Raw genomic sequence first — 23,575 nt, 5'->3', positions numbered from 1 at the left:
AGAGGAGGCTAGTTCACCTCGTGGTGGCCAGAAAAGGAAAAAGGGATCATGATAGCACTAGGGTCATAATACCCTTCCTGTGGGCACACAACCAGTGACCTAACTTCATTTCACTAGACTCCCACCTGTTAAAAGTTCTACCACCTCCCAAAAGCACCAAACCCAAGGACAGTCTTTAACAGCCTTTTGAGGATATTCCAGATCCAAACTCCAGCAAAATGAATGTTTTTCCCCTTGTCTTACATTCTTCCCCAATCATCTGTTGTTTCGAAATGAATTTCAGAATCTGTCTGGAACTTTATACAGACAGACAGAGTAGCAGTGGTTACATCAGATCTAAAGAGGGGACAATGTGGCTCTTGTGAGCTAAATGACTTGCTTTGGTCTTCATGGCCAATGAGTGGGCAGCACTAGGAGGTGTGGAGGATGCAGTGAGCAGTTCTAGAAAAAGCAAAAAGCACTTGAGTAGGTAAGGAGGAGTTCGGGTTACTGAGGGCCTTAAATGACAGGAAATATTAAATGAGAGACTTGGAAAATGAACATACTGAGAGTGAGTTTGGGACAGGCTGAGTGCAGGCTCACCAGTGACAGAGCTATTCCATCTATGAAGCGCTGAAATCAAGACTGAGAGAAAAGAGAAAATGAATGATCACGAAGCACAAAACCCAGAGAGGCTTCCTGGTCCTTTACTTTCTCTCTTCTGCTCACCCAAAGGCTGTCATTGGCCTCTGTAGTAGCTGTGGATTTCAGCACATTCCTCCTGTCTACCATAGTACCGTCCTTCAAGCCAATTTCTCCACTGGCTTTACTAGAGAGTGGTTATAGTCTACATAGCTTCACTTTGATTTGTACCAGAACAATTCGGTTGCATGGTAGTTTTTGACATCAGTTTATGAAAAACTAGAGCCATTTTGGCCATGAGAATCCATTGTGTTTTCCTATCACATATAAGATGCAGATGCTTTGGTGTGGCTTGTTTTACTTTTGGTTATCAGCTTATATAATTCTTCTCATCAGTCTGCTTGCTCTGTAGTCCTCAAAGATCTCAGCTTATGTTGATAAGATTCCTATTTTCAAATACAGACACTCGCCACTATGCAGCACAAGGCATTCTGGAGGCAGCAGCATTCAGCTGGTCCTTGTTAAATGTCACCCATTTTCCCCTGGTCACAGGTGTATCGGGCATTGTAGGTCTGACCCAAGACTAGTATCAACTAAGCCATATGAATGAAAGGCAGTAAGAGCTACAAGAACATTTTAATTTTTTATGATGCAAGTTACATTATAAATGGAACGGGGAGCCTCAATGGGCAAAGTTCGTTACCTAACTCCCATCAATAGCAAGTGAACCAGGACTTGAGACCGACTATCTGCATCTTTCCTAGAGCAATGGTTTTTCCCTTTCACCAAACGTCCTTCTGAAAAGGAGCCTTCAATGATCATGGACGGGCACCTAAGACCTCAGACAGTGCGAACTTCACTCAAGCAACTGTCCTCCATGAAGCACTGGCCATGTGCCAGACATGGTGCACAGCCTTGTGAAACCCACAATGACCCTAAAAGGGACCATTGTCATACCCACTGTACAGATGAGGGAACTACAATTTAGAAAAGCTGAGGGACTGGCTATTAAGTGGGAAAAGAAGATTTAAAACTAGTGAGAAGGTCCTAGAGGGGTGAAGTGACTTGCTCAAGGTCAGTCTTCTAACTCCGTACTTGAGCCTCTTCCCATCCACTGAGCAATGATTCAGCAGGAATGGGCTAGCTACTTTTTTTTTTTTTTTTTTGACAACTTTGCTTTCTCCTTAAAATGTAGAAAGGATTTTGAGGGATCAAAAAGACACCCAGGAAAGTTAAACTTGATCCCTTGCTTTCCTCCAAACATTCTTTTTCCAATATTAATCTCCTAACTGCTCCATTAGCCATTCTTTCGATATTTGCCATTGTTATACAGAAATATGTGAACGGGCCAGAGAACTGTTTTAGTTAGGAGGATTCCAGAGAGAAGGAATTGCTTCAATCAATTCCTGTTGTTCGTGTTCTTTTCTTGGCTCCTCTGACTCCTGCCACATGCAGGATGGCCTTGAACAAGGAGTGAAATTAAGAGGGAAATCTAAGAAAAGCATAAAGGGAAAAGAAAAAGTATATTCTATTCCTTAACCTTGGACAAAGGTGTTTTAAGAGCTGGTTGGGTTTGGGAGAGGAATTGTTTGTTTAACATATGCTGACAAGTTCCCTCTTTCTCCTTGCTGCTTACAGGGGAACCATACAAGTAGAGGTTTAAAGGCCTGAAAATTGAAAGGCACATGTTTATTAGACAAAACTGGGTACATGGAAGTATTCACAAATCCTCATTTACTCCAAACACAGTGATCTAAAAATTACTAATAAATATTATAACTTGTCAAAATATTTACATTTTGTGACTTACACTAGGAAATTAAAATGGTTTGAATTTTCCCATGTAATAATGGTAGCATTTATCATGAGCCTACTGTCACTTGGCACTTGTTAAATACATTGTCTAATTCTCACAACGCCCTATGACTAGGAACGATTTTTAATTCCCATCATAGAGATGAGGAATACAAAGAATAAAAAGTGTTTGAGGGATGGGCGTGGTGGCACTAGGCTGTAATTCTAGTTATTCTGGAGGAAGAAGATCTGGGTTCGAGGCCAACCTGGAGAAAATGCAAGACCCATTCTAAAACACATTAAAAGAACTGGGGAATAGTTCAAGTGGTAGAGCAGTGTCAAGGAAATGTGAAGTCCTGAGTTCCAGCCCAAGTACTAAAAAAAAATATGTTGAATAGTTACCCATGCTAACATGTACAAGCTGGGATTGTACCAGGTCTAACTAGATTGTTCCTCTCAGGGATGCCATGTCAACTTGCCTCTGCCGTGGACACTGATCAGTACATAGTGATGGTTCTCTGTGCTGTTGTCATAAAAGATTTCAGTTTGCAAAATGATTAATACAAATTGACAGTCACACTTTAGTGAAAAAATCAGAGAAATTCAGTCTAGGATAGTCATCACCGACAGCCAGAATGTACATAAACAGAAAGGGAACTAAATGCATTTGATATAAAAAGATTCTTAACCTCATCAAAACCAGGTGCATTTCCAACATACAGTATGCTATACAAATCCTATATTTAAATGCACAATAGTATTTATTTGAATGACTGTTTAAATAGAAGCCGAAACCAAATTTGATTTAGGATTATGAATCCTAAAATAATAGCCTTAGGGAAAGGAACAAACATTTCTCAAAAACACTATTACATATCAGACACTTTATATGCATTATTTTGCTTAATACGCAACACAACTGTGAAGTGTGTTATCCATTTTCCAGAAGAAAGCAAATCTTAGAGAAAATTGGCTTAAGGTTCAGGAAGGTGGGAAGCGACTGTACAGGTTTAGACCTCAGGCTCTGCAAATCTTGTTCACTGATGACTCTACAACATTAGAAAAGACTGGAGCTTGTGGTCAGTGTGGGATTGGGATGACCCTCTTCATACAGTTCTTTTAAGAACTCCTAACTACTGGACTGGGGATGTGGCTTAGTGGTACAGCACTTGTTTAACATGCATGAGGCCACGAGCTTGATCCCCATCACTGCAAAAAAAAACAAAACAAAACCCTTCCTAACCATTGCTTTTTAATTGTTTTAAGTTTTTGAGGAGTAGTTCTAGTGGCGGTAAGATTTTTTTTAAGCCCAAGTGCAATATCAGAAATGGCCTGAAATATTGTTGGTTGTAAGATCAATAAGGGAATTCAAATTTCAGTCCAGTGAATGAGGGCAGAAGACACCCTCCCCTGTATGATAAACTAACAGGTAATCCCGGCTGAAAAGAGTCAAGGACTCCTCTCATCCATGACTTTTACCTTTTTTATTTTTAAACAATAATTTAAAAAGAGAAAGTCTTTCTTCATTATCCCCATAGAACCTCATCTTCATATCAACCTCAGGTCAACCAAACATCACCAGTTATAAATGAATGCTTTGGGAAGCCTGCAGAAGGCAAATGAAAAAGAAGCAACTAGAACCTTAATTTGGTTGTAGATAAAACCACAGTGCTAAATTAGAAAATGGGCTGAGAACATGAGTGATTGTTTATGTGTACAAACAGAAGGAACCAGGGCACTTAGAAGGCAAAAACCTGGACGGATAAAAGGAAAGGCAGGAGGGAGGGAAAGAAGGAAGAAGAGACTGAGAATTGGCAAGAGAGGGAAATGGGAGGTAGGATTCAAAGGAGAAGTTCTAGAGATGGACAGTGGTGTTGGTTACACGATAAAATGAACGTATTTGTGTCACTAAGCTATACACTTAAAGTAGTTATAATGTGGATTTTCTGTCATGTAGTCTTCTTTGTCACAATTCTTTTAAATGGACAACAGATCTGAATGGGAATGTCTCCAAAAAAAAAGAGAAAAGATGAAGGACTGGCAAGAAACATATCTAATTGTATTTAGGCTTTTGTTTTATTAAATGTTGCATTGTAAGATGATTCTTTTCGTGATAAAAATTCCTTATCATTGCCTTCTTTCCCTGTAAGATTTCTCTTTTCATAAGGCAGGTTCAGAGGCCAATTCCTCCTCAGTGGTTCAAGCCCCTTAAAAGCAAGGTCTTTTCTGAGACACAATTCCTTGTTAACAAAAACCCTTTATTTACTGAGTGACAGTGTGCCTCCATTCCTCTTCTCAACAAATGTGTGTCAGAAGCCCACTATGTGCCATGTACAGTTCAGGCTTCTGGTAATACAGCCATGAAAACTAGTCCCTGTTCGTCTTTACATAGTGAGGGCACGAGCCACATACAAATAGACAAATAGTTACAAGTAATGGTTACGTGATGGGAGCATCTCAAAAACGAAGTGCCAATGCTGAAAGAATGGGCCTACCTGCTGAAACTTCATGGGGACAGTTTGTAATAAAGAAATAAAAGAGAATGTTGGCTCTGTCCGTCTATGTAAAGTTTTCTCCTCTGTTTCCCTTGGCCATTGTCACACAAGGATTCTTTGGCATTTCCTAGGGAGTAATTGGAAAGGACAGGCGGTAACTTCACTTACCACTCCACACCACACTGCACAAGTGCTAGTGTGATGCAAACAGAGTGAGGAAACCGAGGCTGGGGAAGGCCACAAATCTGGTTGATGGCACAGAACAAACTCCTGAAATCCCACTCAAGGGTGCTTTTGAATATTTCCTTTGCACCCTAATTTTATTTTTTAGTTTTTGGTGGGACTGGGATTTGTACTCAGGGCTTTGCACTTGCCAAATAGGTGTCTAATATTTGAGCCACACCCCTCCAGTCCATTTTACTTTGGTAATTTTGGAGATGGGGTCTTGTGAACTGTTTGCCTGGGCTGCCCTTGAATCTGTGATCCTCCTGATCTCAGCCTCCCAAGTCACTAGGATTATAGGTGTGAGCCACCAGAGCCCGCCCGCTGCATCCTAATTTTATATGCAATTAAGTGCTTTTGCTAAACTCTCTCTCATTCTGTTTGTGTCTGTCCCTCTGTCACACACACACACACACACACACACACACGAACTAAAGAAGGGAAGAGGGGAAAGAGACCTAGTTGTGCTGGAAATTTTCTTAGATGGCAGCGCTACCTCACTGATTTGAAGAATGTGTGAGATGGTTACAATACACAAAGACATACTTCTATGCCTGGTACATGATAACATTAATCTTACTCTTCCTTTTACTAAATTTTAACATTCGTTTTTCTTTGGTGTCTTAAAAGCCAGTTCTTACAAGGCTGAATTATATATTCTTCTCCACCGTTACAAGAGATAGTGCAGTAAAAATGTGCCAGGGATTCTAACTCTAGCACAGTGGTAGTGCTTACAAAAGCAGGGCATTGACCAGTGCTGTGAGTTTTTTTCTATCACTGTGAGTAAAATCCCATATTGGGAAAAAAAAAAACCCATATTATGTAAATAATTATTTTTGAAATTGCTTTGCAGTTGCTGCATGCACTGATTTTTTTAAATTCCTCATTGTTGCTTTCATTTAATTTTTCTTGGATACTTTGCATATCTAAAAATGTTTATTTATTTTTCATTCCTGAATTGGCAATTCATATCCTTTAAAAAGACTTAAAATATCTTGATGTCTAAAAATAACTATAAACAAAAATAAACACGGGGAAAATGTTGTGTTTTTACATAACAAAGTTGGTCTTAACTTATGTTACAATGAACTGGCTTTTAAAGATATAAACAAAGTTTCCTTGGATTCCACCTCTATGTCAGGATGCCCACTTCAGAGAAGCTACGTCAGATGTGAGAAGCCTGTTTAATCTCAGCTTCTATATATCTCACTGTAAATATTCTAAACACTTTAGAATATTTTCTTAATTAGTGCAACCCAAATATTATATAGTGTTTCTTGATATAGTTGAGGAATTTAGCCTTCTTCAATACAGACAGTTCAAAGTTCCGTGGTCACATGGTTTCAAACTCAGTTTTCCTATAGAGAGGGTTAGCTCTCCAGTTTGGCCTACACAAAGAAGTATTGAAAACATGCACAGGAAGGTGATTTTTAAAAGACAGACTCTGCACAATGTCCTTTCAGTGAATTGAACGCTACCAACCAGGGGAACTTTAGGTGAGTTCAGTTTTGAAAGTGCTTTGCAAATCTTAACTATCACAGGCCCTTTACTCTGTCACTTTGTTTAACACTCATGACATTCTTCATGGATAACACTGTGTAAGGACAAGACACCATCCATGTTCATGAGTGTTTCCTTGCCTTTGTGATTCAGGAAAGATATCAAAGCACTTGCCTAACCTAAATTTCCAGAGTGTGGGAGAAGATTCCTTCCTCTCTTCTACCTGCCTGAGTAGAGAAGTGATGATCCACAGTTAATTCCATAATTAAAATGTTTGCCAGGGCTGCTTTGTAGAGTAGGAATGTAAAGTACAGCATGGAGTCAAGCATTTCAGAAGTAAACTAGGAATATAAAATCTGGGACTTCTTCCTGGTAGCCACCAAACCCATTCACACCACCCTCTTTCTCATTTTCTGTGATGCTAGGGTTTGCCTGGCTCTCATGTGGCCTTTTCAATCCAGGATTATGTATTTTTTTTTCTTCTCTGGCAGCTGCTAAGCAAACATAGCTCCTCTCTTTCTGAATAAACATACAACACTCTTGAAGATGTTTTGTTTTAAACACTTCTCTAACACCAAGGGATAAGGCCAAGAATAAAAAGTCCTGCCTCTCAGATTCTTTACCTTCTTCCTCATTTATATCTTATAAGCAAAACAAAGCCACTCTGGGATGAAATGGTCTGGAAGATAGTTTCCGTGTGAAATCAAAGGAAATGACCCCAGTATCCCTCAAGATGAGGGAAGATAAAGCTGGGGTTGAGGAAGGAGAAGGGTCCTAACTCTGAGTGGAACCCAAAGAACTTCCCATTATTCTCACTTCCTTTCCTCTCTGTGGATGGGCCAGCCCTGCAACCCTACCTTTGAAGGGCAGACAGAAGGTGGCATGAGGAGAAAAGGGGGCTCCCAGCCCTGTAGGAAGGTTTAATAATAGTGGACAAGCCTACTTCTGTGAACACTTTCTGCCTGGGTAGTGGACCATCCTGCAGAGACTTTTGTCTGGTGCAAGTAAGTCAGAGATGACTCCTCTCTAGGTGGATCCAAAACCCTTCATTCCAACCAACCACATTACAGGACACAGATCTATTTATTTCACTTATATGACATTCAATAAAACATAAAGTCTATTGTTTTGGTTTTTTATGTGAATTATATCTGGTTCAGAAATCTGAAGCTACTTTCAGAAATATACTTCCTGACCTCCCATCTCCCTTAAAAAGTCACTCCGCAGTGGCCTTGGTTTTTAGATCATCTGAGGACTAGATTCCTATCTTAGTGTGAAAGCAACAGAAACAATCCTCAGAGAAGTTGGATTTGAGACAGGCTGGGGCTGGAGTGAAGAAGCAGGCCGTGATCAAAGTCTTAGTGTTATACAAAGTCTAGGTGTTTCAGCACATGACATGAACTCATGAAGAGTGGAATCTTCTTCAAGTCAGGAATTTCCAATTATGGATTTTATCCAGATAATAAAGTGGTCAGTGTGGACCCTGGTCAGTAGAACTCTCAGTGAAACTGATGTTATTGCTTTTCATGTAAACCTTAATCACTAATATTTTAAATGAAAGCTTTTCATATATTAGAATGTATATAAAACCTGTTCAAATATAACAGAGTAGGAAATATTGGACAAATGAATCATCAACAAAATAATGTCATTGAAATAAAGAATTTTCGATGTGAGCTTTGTATTAACAACATAAGGCAGAACGATAATTCTGAAAAAACTTCTCTTTGTGGTGCTATTAAATATTATGACTATTCCAACCAGCCCCAGTTTGCACCTTTGTAGGTCATATTTGAGAATTTTCTCCCAGGAGCCTAGTATGTACCTTTTCTGTATAAATAAAAATGCATTTGAAAAGCAGTCAAATATGCTACAACATTGCCTATCCTCTGAATGGTATTGCAAGGTGTCCTTCCTTACAGTACTAATTATCTCTGAGTTTCTTATTCAATTAGAGTTGATAGTCAGAAAATAGGCCCCAAAATGTGCTTGAAAATGTACATTTTTTTGATGTACGTAATTATAATTGCCTTAATTAATTACTCTATCTGAAACCATGTGTTCACCAAGAGACATGTGACATTTTCTTTGACTTCAGTAATTCATACTATGACTAAATGTCAAATTATTTGGAGCCAAAAATGTACAAATGTCCTTTTGCCTATGTTCAATTTTGCTTCACCCAAAATAGTCCACAGGTTTCACCCCTCAGACAAGATCAGGGAACCTCAGACAGTAGTGGCTGCCATGGAGAAGAGGTGTGGGGAAGTAGGGAAAAAATGGGAAGAAAGTCAAACAGTGGAGAGATGGAAAGAGGGCACATTGCAAAGGAAGAGAAGTAAAAATGGAACAGGCATGTGCCACAGAGCATGGAAAAGAAAACCGGGATGAAGAAAAATAGCGGGGCAAGGGGATAGCTCAGAGGTCAAGCATTACTTTGGCTTCTTTTACACTCTCCTTCATGAAGACTGGCTAGCTATAGTTCATGGTGCTGGTAAGTTCAAGATCAGTGTTTCAATTTCTGCACAGACTGTTTTGCTTTCAACTAAGTGCATTTCGCACCCTGATCAGCTCTTTTTCAAGTGATGGATGACTTAGCCTAAATCCATCATCATTAGGGAAGAGACAGGACGACATGCATATTTCCTAACTGGTGACTCAGTCCAGTGAGAAATGACCATGTTTGCTTTGTAGGTAGAGGGTGTCTGTTGGTCAAGAGCTCTATTCCTTAGAGTGAAACCCAACTCTGAAAGTTGCAGGATTGATTTTCCAGCAGACCTCCTGTCCTGATCCTTCTCAGTCTCCCCACGGCTGCCTCCCGGATCCTGCTACAACCTAGGCTGACGCTCAGCTCAGGAAGCAGCAATCCAGACTTGGTGGCAGTCTCCTTCAAGGAAGTGAGGCAGATGAATGCAGCAGTTCATAACTCAACTCGGCTCAAAGATATATGTGACCCCTACAGAATTGTTTTCTATAATGTGAATTGATTGCTGGAATTACAGCTTCTTTTGGAGAACAGAAGGTTAAGCAATTTACAGCCTGAATATTTGCAGGTAGCATTTGGCACTCTCTCCTAGCCTACTCATTTATATGCATTTCACCTGGCCCCAGAGGCTCAGTATTTAGTGGATACCTAACCTAGACCACTTCTTAATAAGCTTCACTGACATTGGCTGTGAGTCAATGATGAGCACATCACCAAAGATACAGGAATTATTAAATGACTACTCATAACACATTTGATGCTCCTGGGAACCATTCATGCCCAGTCTCCAATAATAAACATAGCGTTATTAGGAACTAGGTTCACACAGAGATCACTTAAGGATGCATGGTGAGCAAAACCATCAGATTCATAAATCCAGCTGCTTAGGGGAGATCGTTTCATTCATTTAGTATGATTTCCTTTCCTTATCAATAAGTAGACTTTGTTGCAACCAACTGATGTATTTGCATCACAAATACTCTGTTAAAACTAGAGGGCCACTTAAAAATTTCTGAAGGCACTGCTGGTTTGAGATCGAGTGTGTCTTTGTTTTAAAAAGTACAATCACAGATTTTGTGGCATCAGCTATTCTCATTTTTGTGTGTTCTCCTTTTAATGGAAAAAGTAATTGAAAAAATGCATGCAGTTCAGAATTTTGATTCACCATACAAGATTGGCTAGAATCTTAGTTAAGAATTTAACTTCCTTCTCCAGTCATGCTTCTCTGTTACATAAAACACTACTTGCATCAGGAAGATAAATAGAAATGCATCCTGTTCAATCCAGGTGATTTCCTTTCTACTGTCATAACTTCTTAAGCCAAGGTTTCTCAGCAGCTGAAGCTAAGGTTGGATAGGGTGTTCTGTTGCTGTGAGCAGACATGTTTTTAGCATCCATGGGAAGGTGCCTGGGTAGGATGTGGTTGAGCACTCAGGCCAGCAGTATCTACCGATCTGACTCCTCCAGACAGTCCCTGCTGTCTCCCATCAAGTGTACCAAGCTCTGTTTTCTCCAGGCCCCTTCCCTGATTCCCAAGCTCACAGGGTTCCTTTGAGCACCCTTCTCAGTTGGCATGGTAAGAGGTACAAACAAGCTTTTTATAACCACAGCTTCCATGGGTCCCATCTCAGACCACTAACTCCATGCTCTAAAGGGGCTTCACCTGCTAGAGCAAGCAGAGCTCTGGCTTGTACAAGACAATGAAAGTTGTTGTGTGGCCTTCCATAACCACAAAATAGAACTACAGTTCATACTTAGCTTATAGGGCTCTGGTAGAAATTCTCAGAGCCTATGAAAATCAAGGGAATATAAATGAGAATTCAAACCAAAACATTGATGCTTGAGAGATTTTTTGGAGACCCAGCATGCTAGCTGTTTCTCTGACTTATACACACACCTTTGCAAACCTCATGAAAGTTTTCAGTTGCCCTTCCAAGAACGCATGGATGGGAGTGCCTTGGCAGCTGAGTCAGGAACTCTGGATATCAGCCTCAATTTAGACCCAATCCGAGGCAGGAAAGGTGCTCTATTGACCTCTCTTTAATCTATGTTTTTAACCATTTATTAAATGGACAAGTTCAAGGTTAAGGTTTGTCCATATTAGCTGTGTAGTCTATGTGCTAGGGTTACAGATAAGCCTGGTATTTTAAGAACATATGTTTGGCATTTATACTGAAATATTCAGTTACCTTCTGAAGACTTCAGTCCTCTTAAGTACAAAAATGCAATGAAGATTGACAAAGTTTATTAAAAAAAAAAAAAAAGCTCTGAGGAGAGGAAGCAGGAAAAAACCAAAATGTGCCTGTTTGTCTTAAATTATGTTTCTTTAGTGTCCATTAAAAATATAATCTGTGTTAAAAAAGGGCAGATTAAAAACTAGACAGAAGAGCCCTCTTGCCCTCACAGCACTCCCTCTACCACCACCATACACACTCACTTGGGCCTCCTTTTCCCACCAGCCATGGCCTGATGGTAGTCTTCCAGCCTGGGCCATCACATGCTCCCCTGGGACCCTACGACCGCTACCTGTGAACCTCAGCATTTATCAAAGAGGCAATAGTTAAATAAGTAGTATCAGTTGGCAACTGTTCTTTATTTGGATTCTCGTATTGTATCTCAGAGTGCACTTAATTGCAACTGTACCAACAAGCCATAGTTCTTAGGAAGAAACGTGAAAATAAGTGATATGTTGAAGAAAAATATTGCCACCCCAAAGGGAAAAGTATAAGGAGAAATGCCCAAAGCTTTCCCAACTCTTAAGATCAAATTGTTTGAACTTTTTAAAGTTCACAGCTGCCAAGAGTGTGGTTCATTTCATACTGCATAAATATTCTACAAAACAGCCAAAGACACGGTCTACGGTAACCAGAGTTTTCTGGCCTCAGTCCACACAGCAGTGATGGCCAAAAGGCCAACGGCATCAGGGCTCATTTTCATCTGTCTTTATCTATATGTTGACTCGTGGGTAGGCTGAGGCAAAGGGGAAAAGCAATCGAGGTGAGCCTAAGTAATACTCTTAGTTAACTTCAGAACAGATTTCTAGTCCAACTTAACTTGGTGGTCATATATGTCTCTTTGTCATATGCAAGTTCAAAGCACTGTTGTAACTAATTTCTGTAATGCAAAGTCTAATTTTCCCATTGCTGGGCTTTCTGTAGGGTACTTTTCTTTCCAGGTTGGGAATTTCATTCTATTGGGCATTTTGATTTCAGTTAATAAACAAGAATGTAAATATAGTCCAAAATATGCACTATTATATATCAATTTAAGAAACTACAAGATTTTTTCCATAAATATAGCTAAATAAAAGAAAATAGAAAGCCACACATGATTTGATGTCATAGGCTACATTCTTGTATGAAGAACTTACAATAGCACAAAAGCTCCAGGATGAAGTTAGGAAAACTCCTGTTTAATAATCAAACTTGTAAATCCAAAAATGGAATTATAAACTCACCACTTGGAGAATATAAATATTTCCTAATTGCAATGCTCATATTTAATGATAATAGTGTTTAAATACTAGCTACTATGATGGTACTTACATATAAAAATTATACATTAGTTTTGTTCGTATCTATCAATATATGAAGCAAGGAATGTTATTTTCTCAATTAACTTTCAGTTCCAAGAATTTTTTTAGAAAACAAAGAATGATCTCTATAGCTAAAGTTTTGAACTTCCCTTTAATATGAATGTTTAATGTAAGTTCTTCTATTTTGATCAATTCTATATACATCAGTATGTCTCTGTAAAATAAAGAATGTGCATATTTATATTGTGGGAGAAACCATTTGACTGTACTAAAACTGTTCAATCTATATAAACTAGAGAACTCACTCAAAAGGAAAAAGTATCTCTGTGCAAATTCTGACATAAGGGTATAATAAATTGTTTGTAGAAATGAAACTTCTAATGTTGTGAGGGCATAAGCCCATACAGAATTTTTATCAGTTACTTCCTAAACAAAGACTCTTGGCCATTGAATAAGTAAGTAATTTGTTTGTTAATTATACAAAGTTTAATTAACATCAAAGCATTTTGCAAAAAATAAATGTTTTTCTTGGAATAGGTTAAAAACTTGGCATTTGAGCTTGACATCTATCTAATGGACTAATCACACAGGCCAAACCCCCTCTCCTTTGCAAAGGCACGGAGTTGTAAATAAACTTGGAGATCAAATTGCAAGGAGTACAGATTGCATTTGATAGCATAGCCTTATCTGTGCTTTTGGAGTTATTAAAGATGTTTTACCTGGTCGATTAGATTGTTACCCCTTTTTCACTTTAATATGTGACATTTAAACATACCCTAAATTTGAAAGTGGTTGTTGTTATGTCTTGGGAACAACATTACTTTCAATAGGAATATATCTTTGTATTATAAGTGAACAGGTAAATAATATCTGATTTATTAGAAATTTAAAATATTTATATTTAAGCTTACAAACAGCTTTATAAGTTTGTACAAATCCTGTACTTGGACTTTTGACCACCACAGCAAATATTAGGTAGGCAGTAACATAAACACACCGCAAAAAGATATAAAGCCAAATTTTTCAAAAAGAAAATAAGATCTAAACAGACCTCCTGGCCACATGTATGCTGTCACAGAAAACACTGCATTTGAGTCATCCTCCTTTTCAGTGGCCATATAGCAGAAGTGTTTAAGTGTAGATTTTCAGTATGAAGGGTAAGGATTTTGCAAAGTTATAATTGCATCCAAATGATAAGAAACTGAAAAAAGTTTCTACTTTCAAATGTCTGTTTTCAAAGAGCAAAGCTTGAAACGTTATTTTCTCTCGCAGAAGGAGGTCTAATTCATGCTCGTCTTTTTCTTTAACAGATAATTCTGAAATAATCAACAGAACGGGAGTGGAATGCCAAGACTCTGCATTGAGAATAACTAAACATTGTTACTGTACATACTATCCTGTTTCCTCCCCAATAGAATTGCCACAAACTGCATGCTAAATAAAGATTTAGTTCTTCTGGACAGACCACAACTCTAAGAAGCTAGTGCTGCTATATTATATATGAGTATTAAATACGGTATGCTTAGTATATTCCAACCTACAGTAGTTAGCTACCTGAGACCAGCTGTGATGGTTAAAGACACAAAGGATAAAGTGTACTTTTAAAGGGTTTCTAAACATAGTTTCTGTCCTAGGAATATTGTCCTAGCTCCATAACTATAGCTGATGCAGAATGTCCAGCCAATGCACTCATTTCGACTCAGATTATTTCAAAATTTAGCAATAAACAATTAGCATTAGTTTAAAAAACCTACTCCGAGGGTAGGTTCAATTCTAACTCCAATCACTGTCATTTCATTTCCTCCTTGGATCAAAGGGTATGTTTCACTTCTTGACCAGATGAACGCTGCAGCAAAGATGAGAAGTGAAGTAAAAAAAAAAAAAAGAAAAGAAAAAAAGACACCTGCTCTGCAGGTCTAAAATTTGAATGGAAGTTTAAGCACAAGTACTGGGGACACATCAAAGTGTGGGATTTGGTTTGCCTGGAGATGCCACACGATCTAGAATCGTGTGATTCTAGAATAACATTAACTAGATTGAAAAAGAAACTTTGCACGGTATGAGCTTCATACCCCACCCAACAAAGTCTTGAAGGTATTATTTTACAAGTATATTTTTAAAGTTGTTTTATAAGAGAGACTTTGTAGAAGTGCCTAGATTTTGCCAGACTTCATCCAGCTTGACAAGAATGAGAGAGGCTCATGCCAACACTCTAATCTAAGGAATTAGTCTTTGCAAACTCACCATCCAGTTGCCTGTTACAGAATAACTCTTCTAAACTAAAACGTAGTCAAACCAGGAACTTGTAGGTGAGGAGGTCTGTATAATATTCTAATTTAAGTAAGCTTGAGTTTAGTCACTGCAAATTCAACTGTGACTTTAAATGACTATGTAAACACAAAAGTAGGTAGTTTCACTTTTTAAAAAATCCATTACTGTTTTGCATTTCAAACGTTGGATTAAAGGGTTGTAACTAACTACAGCATGGAAAAAAAATAGTTCTTTTAATTCTTTCACCTTAAAGCATATTTTATGTCTCAAAAGTATAAAAAACTTTAATACAAGTACATACATATTATATAAACACATACATATATATATACTATATATGGATGAAACATATTTTAATGTTGTTTACTTTTTTAAATACTTGGTTGATCTTCAAGGTAATAGCGATACAATTAAATTTTGTTCAGAAAGTTTGTTTTAAAGTTTATTTTAAGCACTATCGTACCAAATATTTCATATTTCACATTTTATATGTTGCATATAGCCTATACAGTACCTACATAGTTTTTAAATTATTGTTTAAGAAAGAAAACAGCTGTTATAAATGGGTATTATGTGTAATTGTTTAAAACATCCATTTTCTTTGTGAACATTTTAGTGATTGAAGTATTTTGACTTTTGAGATTGAATGTAAAATATTTTAAATTTTGACATCATCACCAACTCTGAAAACTAGACGCATCAACCATATCATTTTTTTGTTTGAGAAAAAATGAAATCTGCATTTTAATTCCTGTTAGTCAAAGTCTAATTATTATCTATTTCTCTTATAGTGTAGATCTGATAACCCTATCAAAAGAAAATCACATTCTAAGTGTAATCTTACGTAGTGCTTGCATCGTTGCATTTGTTTTCATTTGTGGAAGGGTATTGTATCTAACTTGTATTACTTTGGTCGCTTCATCTTTATGTATTATTGATATTTGTAATTTTCTCAGCTATAACAATGTAGTTATGCTACAACTTGCCTAAAACACTCAAACTTGTTTCCTTTTTATTTTTCTTTATTTTTTTCATTTAAACTCATTGAAAACATAGTATACATTACTAAAAGGTAAATTATGGGAATCATTGAAATATTTTTGTAGACTAATTGTTGTAACATTGCCTTTTTTTCTTTCATTTCATTATTTTAATTTTTAAAATTATTAGCACACAACTATTTTCAGCCCTTTAATGATGGAGAATCAAACACATCACCTGTACCCCCAGCAAATATAGATGACTGTATTTTTTACTATGATATCCATTTTCCAGAATTGCAATTATAATATAATATGCACAGAGTCACAAATGCCATTTACAACAGGGAGGAGGCAAGGCAAATGCATAGATGTACAAATGTGTGTACAACAGATTTTGCTTTTTATTTATTTATAATGTAATTTTATAGAATAATTCTGGGATTTGAGAGGATCTAAAACTATTTTTCTGTATAAATATTATTTGCCAAAAGTTTGTTTATATTCAGAAGTCTGACTATGATGAATAAATCTTAAATGCTTTGTTTAATTACAAAATACAAAATCACCAATATCCAAGACATGCAGCTATCAACTCAACAAACACTGTAGTGAAGAGACTAACTGTCCACTTACACGGGAACTCCATTTCACTCTTGGTTTTCAGGGTATAACAGCACTTCACAGAAATATTATTTCAGCCATATACCACTGGTAACATTTCTACTAAATCTTTCTGTAACACTTCAAGAATTCCCTCATTCATTATCTTACAGTGTAAACAGGAATCTAATTTGTATCAATTCTATGTTTGGTTGTAATACTCAGTTCACTCACCCAATGTACAACCAATGAAATAAAAGAAGCATTTAAAAGGATTGTACGGTCTGCCTTCTTTTTTGTTGGTGGTGTTTTAGACAGATTGATAATTAGCTAAACAAAAAGGTTTTTCCATTCACATAAATACTGTTTGATGACTGCAAAGGAGACCAAACTTCAAATGTGAGATGGATGGTTTTTCTTTGGGTTTTGGCTTTTTCATAGCAAGAAAAGTAATTTAAAATGGTCATTTCTGAAGTATTTTTAAGGGCTGGGAGCGAGGTTCAAGTGGTAGAATTCCTGCCTAACAAGCTTGAGGCCCTGAATTCAAATCCCAGTACCACCAAAAATATTTTTAGTAATCTTTAAATTTAACCCTAAAAATAAATCTTCTTCATGATGTGATTGATGATGAGAAAACACAAGCACCAATAAGTGAAGGGGAAGGGGATATCAGTTTCATTAACATACAAGAAAGTGTCCATTAACCTGTAATGTGGACTTCAGTAAGAACTTACGTGTGAGCATGACTTAGGCCCGAAGCTGCAGAGAGAGGCAGAAAGATGAGTTCTGCTCCACGCAGAGGTCTAGCCTTGTGCACCAAGGATAGAACGGGTACCCTATCCTTGCTGCATCTTCAGTCGCCATTCTTCTCCTAAGAAGTGGGGTTTGGACAAAAGGAGCCCAATTTCCTTCCTGAGCCCTTGAGACCCAGGGTATTTCTCAAGGAAGATGCCATTGACCTCCTGACTGGTGTCTCAATCATTTTCTGTTGCTATAGCACAATACCTGAGAGTGGGTGATTAATAAGGTAGAAAGGTTTATTTTGGTTCACTGTTCTGAAGAATGGGAAGACCATGGCACTGTTAGGAACTTGCCTTCTGGCGAGCGCTTCATGCAGGTTCAACGATGACAAAAAGTGGAAGGGCAAGTATGCATGGGCAAAAGAGACAAAATGCAACAAGAGAGCAGCACACTTCCTAACAGCCTTCCCCCACAGAAGGAGTCTAATCCTGCCGGAGTGAGAACCCCCTGGCGTCCACGATGATCAGCAGTCCATGGAGAACAGCATGAATCCTACCGAATGGTCAGTCACCTCCTACAAATCCCACTTCTCTCAGTTCTGTTATATTGGCAAATTAAATTTCAATGTGAGTTTTGGAGGGGATGAACTGTATTCAAACTAAGCAGGTAGGAACGTTCCTTGTCACACTGGGTTTGGCAGAAGTCACCTCCTCTATGGGCCACAGCAGGAATTTTTCTCATGGTAGATTTAAAACTTCAGGCCTTCTGAGTGCTTATGGTCTCCTTCATAAAGTTAGAAAACACAGGCATTCCTCAGATCAGCTAAATACAAACAAAGGTGCTCGTCCCATCAGGATTTCCAAGATAACAGCACTTGAACATTTTGTGAGTCTATTTTTAAATTTCCTACATATTTGGATGAGCTTTTTTTTTTTATTGTAACACAAAAGAAAACCTATCCATCAGCCACTTCTCACAAAGAAATCCTCTGTTAATATAAAGTTCAAAGTGCCAAGTTTAGAGAGCAAGTTGTCATTTTAAGTAAATACCAAAAACAAACTATACTTAAAAAACTTCATCTGGTTTTATGAAGTGTAATTTCATCAGTAGACTGACTTTTTATGGTACTATATCAAAATCAAAAATGCATCTTAAACTTGAGATAATTTTTAAAAATGACATCTATTTTTTTGCCCTAAAAATATAGGTATAAGCTGGACCCTGGAAGCTCACACCTGTTATCTTAACTACATGGGAGGCTAACATTGGGACGATTGTGGTCTGAGGCCAGCCCAGGCAAAAACTTTGTGAGACCCACATCTCCAAAATAATCAGAGCAAAATGGACTGGAGGTGTGGCTCAAGCAGTAAAGTACTTGCTTTGGAAGTATGAAGCCTTGAGTTCAAACCCCAGTCCCACAAAAAAAAAAAATTATGTGTGCATGTGTATGTATGTATAAAATATCAATAATCCTAGAATCACCTTCCAGAAGAAAAGTGTTATTTCAATTTTGGGCTGTCCAAACTAAAAATAATATTTCAAATCCAGAAATACACTTTTATTATTAAAGACCTTTAACAACACGACAGATTTTAGAGGCAGCCAAGCAAACCAAGGTAACATTCAACAATATACAATAATATTTACAAAAAGAAGATACTGGTACTCTATAGCATGATCTCTCCTGTCCCCCCAAATATTCTGATGTCTTTGAAAAGTAGAGCCATCGGCCCTGTTGGACTGGTCCATCGCCATAGAAATGACTGAGTCATTGTAAGTGTGATTCATACAGAATGAAACACAGCAGTGACTTCCCTGTGCTCCTGGTGGGGGAGGTGGATAGCAGAGCTGGAGAGGACTGAACCTACCAAAGTGTCGCCCTATGCTGAATATTCTCTTAGGGTTCCAACAAGTTCATCCTCTGTCAATGAAGAGAATCACTAATGACTCAAAGTATGTTCCAACTGCTTCAGCGATTCCTACTCAAGGTACAAGAAACACATTCTGTTGTGAGAAGTAGCTTGACTCTAGATTAATACGACCTGTCAATGTCAACACCCTGGCTGACTAGATGATATATAGCTCAGCCAAAACCCTGTCTGGTGCGTCCCTGTCAATGACCAGCTGGCATATTGAGGCAGGAAATTGAGGGAGAGGACCCCAACCCAGGCCATGGGGAACAGATAACTTTCTCTCAGATTGTCCAAGGGGAGCAGGTGGCCTAGTTCCACCCAGAACTGCCCCCAAAACACTCCTTTGAAATAGCATTTTCATCTGGACCCAAATCTGGGCATGCACACAAGGGTCACTAGTTATAAAAAGACTGCTTGTCATCAAGTTCACACGTGCAGTCAGTCACTCCTAGGTACCACCCGAATCTCCGCTTGCTACCCTTGTAGTGTATAAATACCCCTCCAGATCAAGGCGCTAGGGCTCCTGAGCTACAAGGTGCTGCTCTTAAGCCAGCTCCCTAGACCAGTCCCCCCGCCCTTCCTTGGGGCGTGTACTTCCTGCTTTCATTCTCTCTCTCTCAATCTCAATAAAACCCTGCTACCACTTTAGAATCTGTGTATTTTACTACTTTAGAAATTTCTGTCCATTTCTTTGTTCAGGATGTCAAGGACCTGAGATCTTCTTGACCAGGGTCTTCTGAGATCACCCGCTGGTAACAATATGATTTCACTTTCTTCCTCGGTTTCAGCTGCTTTAAAAAATGCCCACCCATTTGAGGTGTCCTTTTAGCATCCCCCCACGTAAATTTCATATGTGCTAGTTGGCCTGAATTTTAATAAAACTGTTTCAGACATCCCCTCAAGCCCTCAGAGTTGTTTTTCATGAGATAAGTTATAAACAGAAATTAACTCGTTTGGTTCACGTTTTACATAATCCTTAGCGTTACAAAGGATCTATTATATTTATGAGACAGATGAGAAATCAAGCCTCATAAACTAAACAACTCTTTCCAGATCAGAGCTTCAAGCCCTGGCTTGCCCTATTCCTCCAACCATGTTGCAATAAGCTTTATTTGTGTCATCTTTGAAGTAAAATTCAGAGTAAACTATTCATCTAGGTTTAAGGTGAAGCCATAACAAAAACCTTTTATTTAAGATACATGGGTTTCCTTCCCAATCCCAAGAAATACTTCTAGATTTGGAACAGAACCTAATTCTTTATTAGGACAAGAGGTAACATAAGAAAAGTTAGATTGTGCCATCTTTCCAGTGTCACCTGGTTTTGTTTACTTTAAATGTGTTTTTGTCAAGCTTCCATACAGTTTGCCTGAAATAAAATACAAAGAAAGCCCTTGAATTTTCCTGAGTAATGATAAGGCATTGAGTCACGAGGCAGCCAGCACCACAGAAGCAAACCCTGAAAAGACGTCATTTGAAAGTCTGGGGAACAGGCAGAGGGAATGAATTTCTCAACAAGGTCACAGAAGGAATGCATTCCCCTCAAATCCAGTTGTGTCTAGAGAGCTGAGAAGCTGGATGCTGCCTGCTGTTTTCCTTTGTCTTATGACTTTACTGTGGGTCTTTTCAAGTCACTGATTTATATAAACAAAAAAAGGAGAATTATATCTGTTCTTGTGTTCAAACTAAAATGATCTAAATGAGAGCAGTCTAACTTTTCTTTTGCTAGAGAACCTCTCCTTCCAAGGAAAGTTCACCCTATAACATGCACAGCTGCCAAGTGCCCTGGATGTCGTGGGCTCCCCATTCCTGGTCCCTACTGAGCCCTGCACTGCAGAGATGGAAAGCCATGCATTTAAATAGAAAAATGCCTGAACTTGCAGAGGGAGAAAAATGTGTCCACAGTAGCATGACAGCTTAAGAAAAGCCTAGCTCCAAAGCTCTAAATATGTCTGAGCAAATTGATCAGATTTATGTGGAAGTCCCAAACATAATACAGAATGTACACATATTTAACACTCTTACCCACACATATTTATATGGAGAGTAATTCTAACACTTTTTCATTCCTAAACACAAAGTGAAGGAATTTTTTGATCTCCCAAAATGGAAAGATCCGAGTCTGCATGCCACAATAGTTTAATGGTTAAGAGCTAAGTTTCTGGTCATAGTATCCAGATTTAATCCTCACATGGGCATTTTAATAACCTCTGAGCATATTTTTTTTCGTCTGTCTGTCACCGATGAGGATTAAGTGAGAGAATACATACCAACCGCGTGGAGCAGGACCTGGCATTTAGCGCCATGGATTTCAGTTACTGCTCCTAAAATACTGTTGAAATAAACACTTACGTCTCCCGGTATTTATTGCTTTGTTCTACTTGAATATCTCTTGGCAATAAACCGGCACCTCTCTATTTCCTCTATGACGATGCTGATGGGTAAATTACAGCAAGTTCATAATAACATTAGTGAGCCATTTTATTTTTTGGAAGCCTCCAATTACTTCAACTCAACAAATACTCAGTGAGCCCTATCTAAACCCTCTTCAGCACTTCAAGGGTCAAGAACAAGAGCAAGGTCTAACCCTCTTCTCTCAAAAAGCTTCCTGTGTAGCAAAAGAGGACAAATAAACTTGTGAAAAACAGAGAAGGATGAAGAAGATGAGAAGAAGAATGAAAAGATGAGAAAGCATCACAAAGAAGCTATCTTGCAATAACAGAAATTGCTTAGCTAACAAGTCTAGAGGTTAGAAGTAAGAGATCAAGGTGTCAGGGTGGGGGGCGGGGAGGAGGCATATGCATTCAAAGACTCTGGGTAGAACCCTTCCTTGGCACTTCTAACTTCTGGTGGTGACTGTCATTCCCTGCATTCTTGTCTTGCAGTTGTATGGCTCCAGTCTGCGTTGGTTATCACGTGGCTTTCTCCTTTTGTGTCCTGTCTTCAGATCATCCTACAAGGACACCAGTCATATTGGATTAAGGCCACCTTAGTGACCTCATCTTAATTTAGTAATACCTGCAAAGATTCTATTTCCAAATCAGGTCTCATTCTCAGGGATTAGGACTTCCACATACATTTTGGAAGGATACATTTCAACCCATAATAAGTAATAATGGAGCTTGAATAAAGATTGCTTTGTAGGCCAGGAGCTGGTGGCTCACATCTGCAATCCTAGCTACTTAGGAGGCAGAGATCAGGAGGATCAATTGTGGTTCAAAGCCAGTCGTGAGTAAATAGTTTGTAAGACCCTATCTAGAAAAAAACCCATCACAGAAAAAAAAGGGGGTGGGGGGCTGGAGAAGTGACTGAATCAGTAAAAGCACTTGCCTAGCAAGTGTGAGTCCCTGAGTTCAAGCCCCAGTGCCACCAAAAAAAAAAAAAAAAAGAAAGATTAATTTGTTTATCAAAGTATTAATAAAATATTCTGTGGCTTTTTCAGCAAGTAAATATCACCTACATGAAATATAATGACCAAAGTCACAATCCAGGGAAGGCCTTGTGGATTTTTATTTGTTTTGTTTGTAAAATGAGGCAATTAGACTACAAGTTCTTGAGCTTCCATTCTGGATGCAAAGTTCTGTGATTTATCAACATCTAGCACATTTTTTTTAAAACTAGACTCAACATTTATTTTATCTGGTAATTCTTAATTGCAAATATATTTCATTCTTTGTAAGCTTTCATGGACTTAACTAATTTAACTTACTGTATATTACAGGCACCTTTCTTTCACTTTGCACGAGAAATTCTAGAAATTCTTGGCTCAGGAAGCCAAGTAGTCTGTCTGACCTGTCTGACCAGAACAAGAACAAATATATCTAACATCAGTGAGCCCTTATAGTGTGATAACCTCTTAACGTAATGGGTCTCATTTAATCTTTACAATAATTCTCAATAGCTGATTCTATTAGGAGCATCCTCATTTACAGATGAAAAGCTGAGGACAAGAGGTTAAATAATTTAACCAAAGTCATAAAGTTTGTAACGAAGTAGAAATTCAAACCCAGGAAGTCTGGCTGGAGATCCATAGTCCTTTCCTACCTCGTTACTCCAAGTGAAGTCCTTGGGACTTGCTAGAAATACAGAATTCCAGGCCTCACTCAAGACCTACTGAAGGAGAGCCTGCATTTTAATGAGATCCCAGGTTATTCATAAGCACGTTAGAGTCAGAAAGAAATGCTATTATATCCAAGGCCAACTCCCCCAATAGAGGCACTGTGGATTCTAAAAAGCAAAGAAGTAAAATGGGTGACAACCATTGGCCATTTGGATGCCCATCTTCAGAGGAATTGTGACTGGACACCATCTGTGTCTCTGATCTTACTCTCTCTTGTCTCTTCTTGATCCGTTCTCTATACAGCACCTAGTACCTTTATGAAAGAGAAATGAAACCGCCATGCTAATCAGAGGTAGGG

General features: G+C 38.3%; 1 protein-coding gene across 11 annotated transcripts in view; it reads left to right on the top strand.

The window, feature by feature from the left end:
- Positions 1–16,781, top strand: part of Mbnl2 (muscleblind like splicing regulator 2) — a 144,232-nt gene extending 127,451 nt beyond the window's left edge. For all 11 annotated transcript variants that reach the window (XM_074043107.1, XM_074043113.1, XM_074043114.1 and 8 more), the window contains one exon: positions 13,963–16,781. In XM_074043107.1, the coding sequence (XP_073899208.1) occupies positions 13,963–14,090 (128 nt within the window). In that variant the 3' untranslated portion in view covers positions 14,091–16,781. The remainder of the gene's footprint in view (positions 1–13,962) is intronic.
- Positions 16,782–23,575: the final 6,794 nt, after the last annotated feature.

Source organism: Castor canadensis, chromosome 10 (assembly GCF_047511655.1).
Source record: "Castor canadensis chromosome 10, mCasCan1.hap1v2, whole genome shotgun sequence".
NCBI lineage: Eukaryota > Metazoa > Chordata > Mammalia > Rodentia > Castoridae > Castor > Castor canadensis.
Note: the sequence above shows the minus strand (reverse complement) of the source record. Positions and strands in the feature narration are given on the sequence as shown.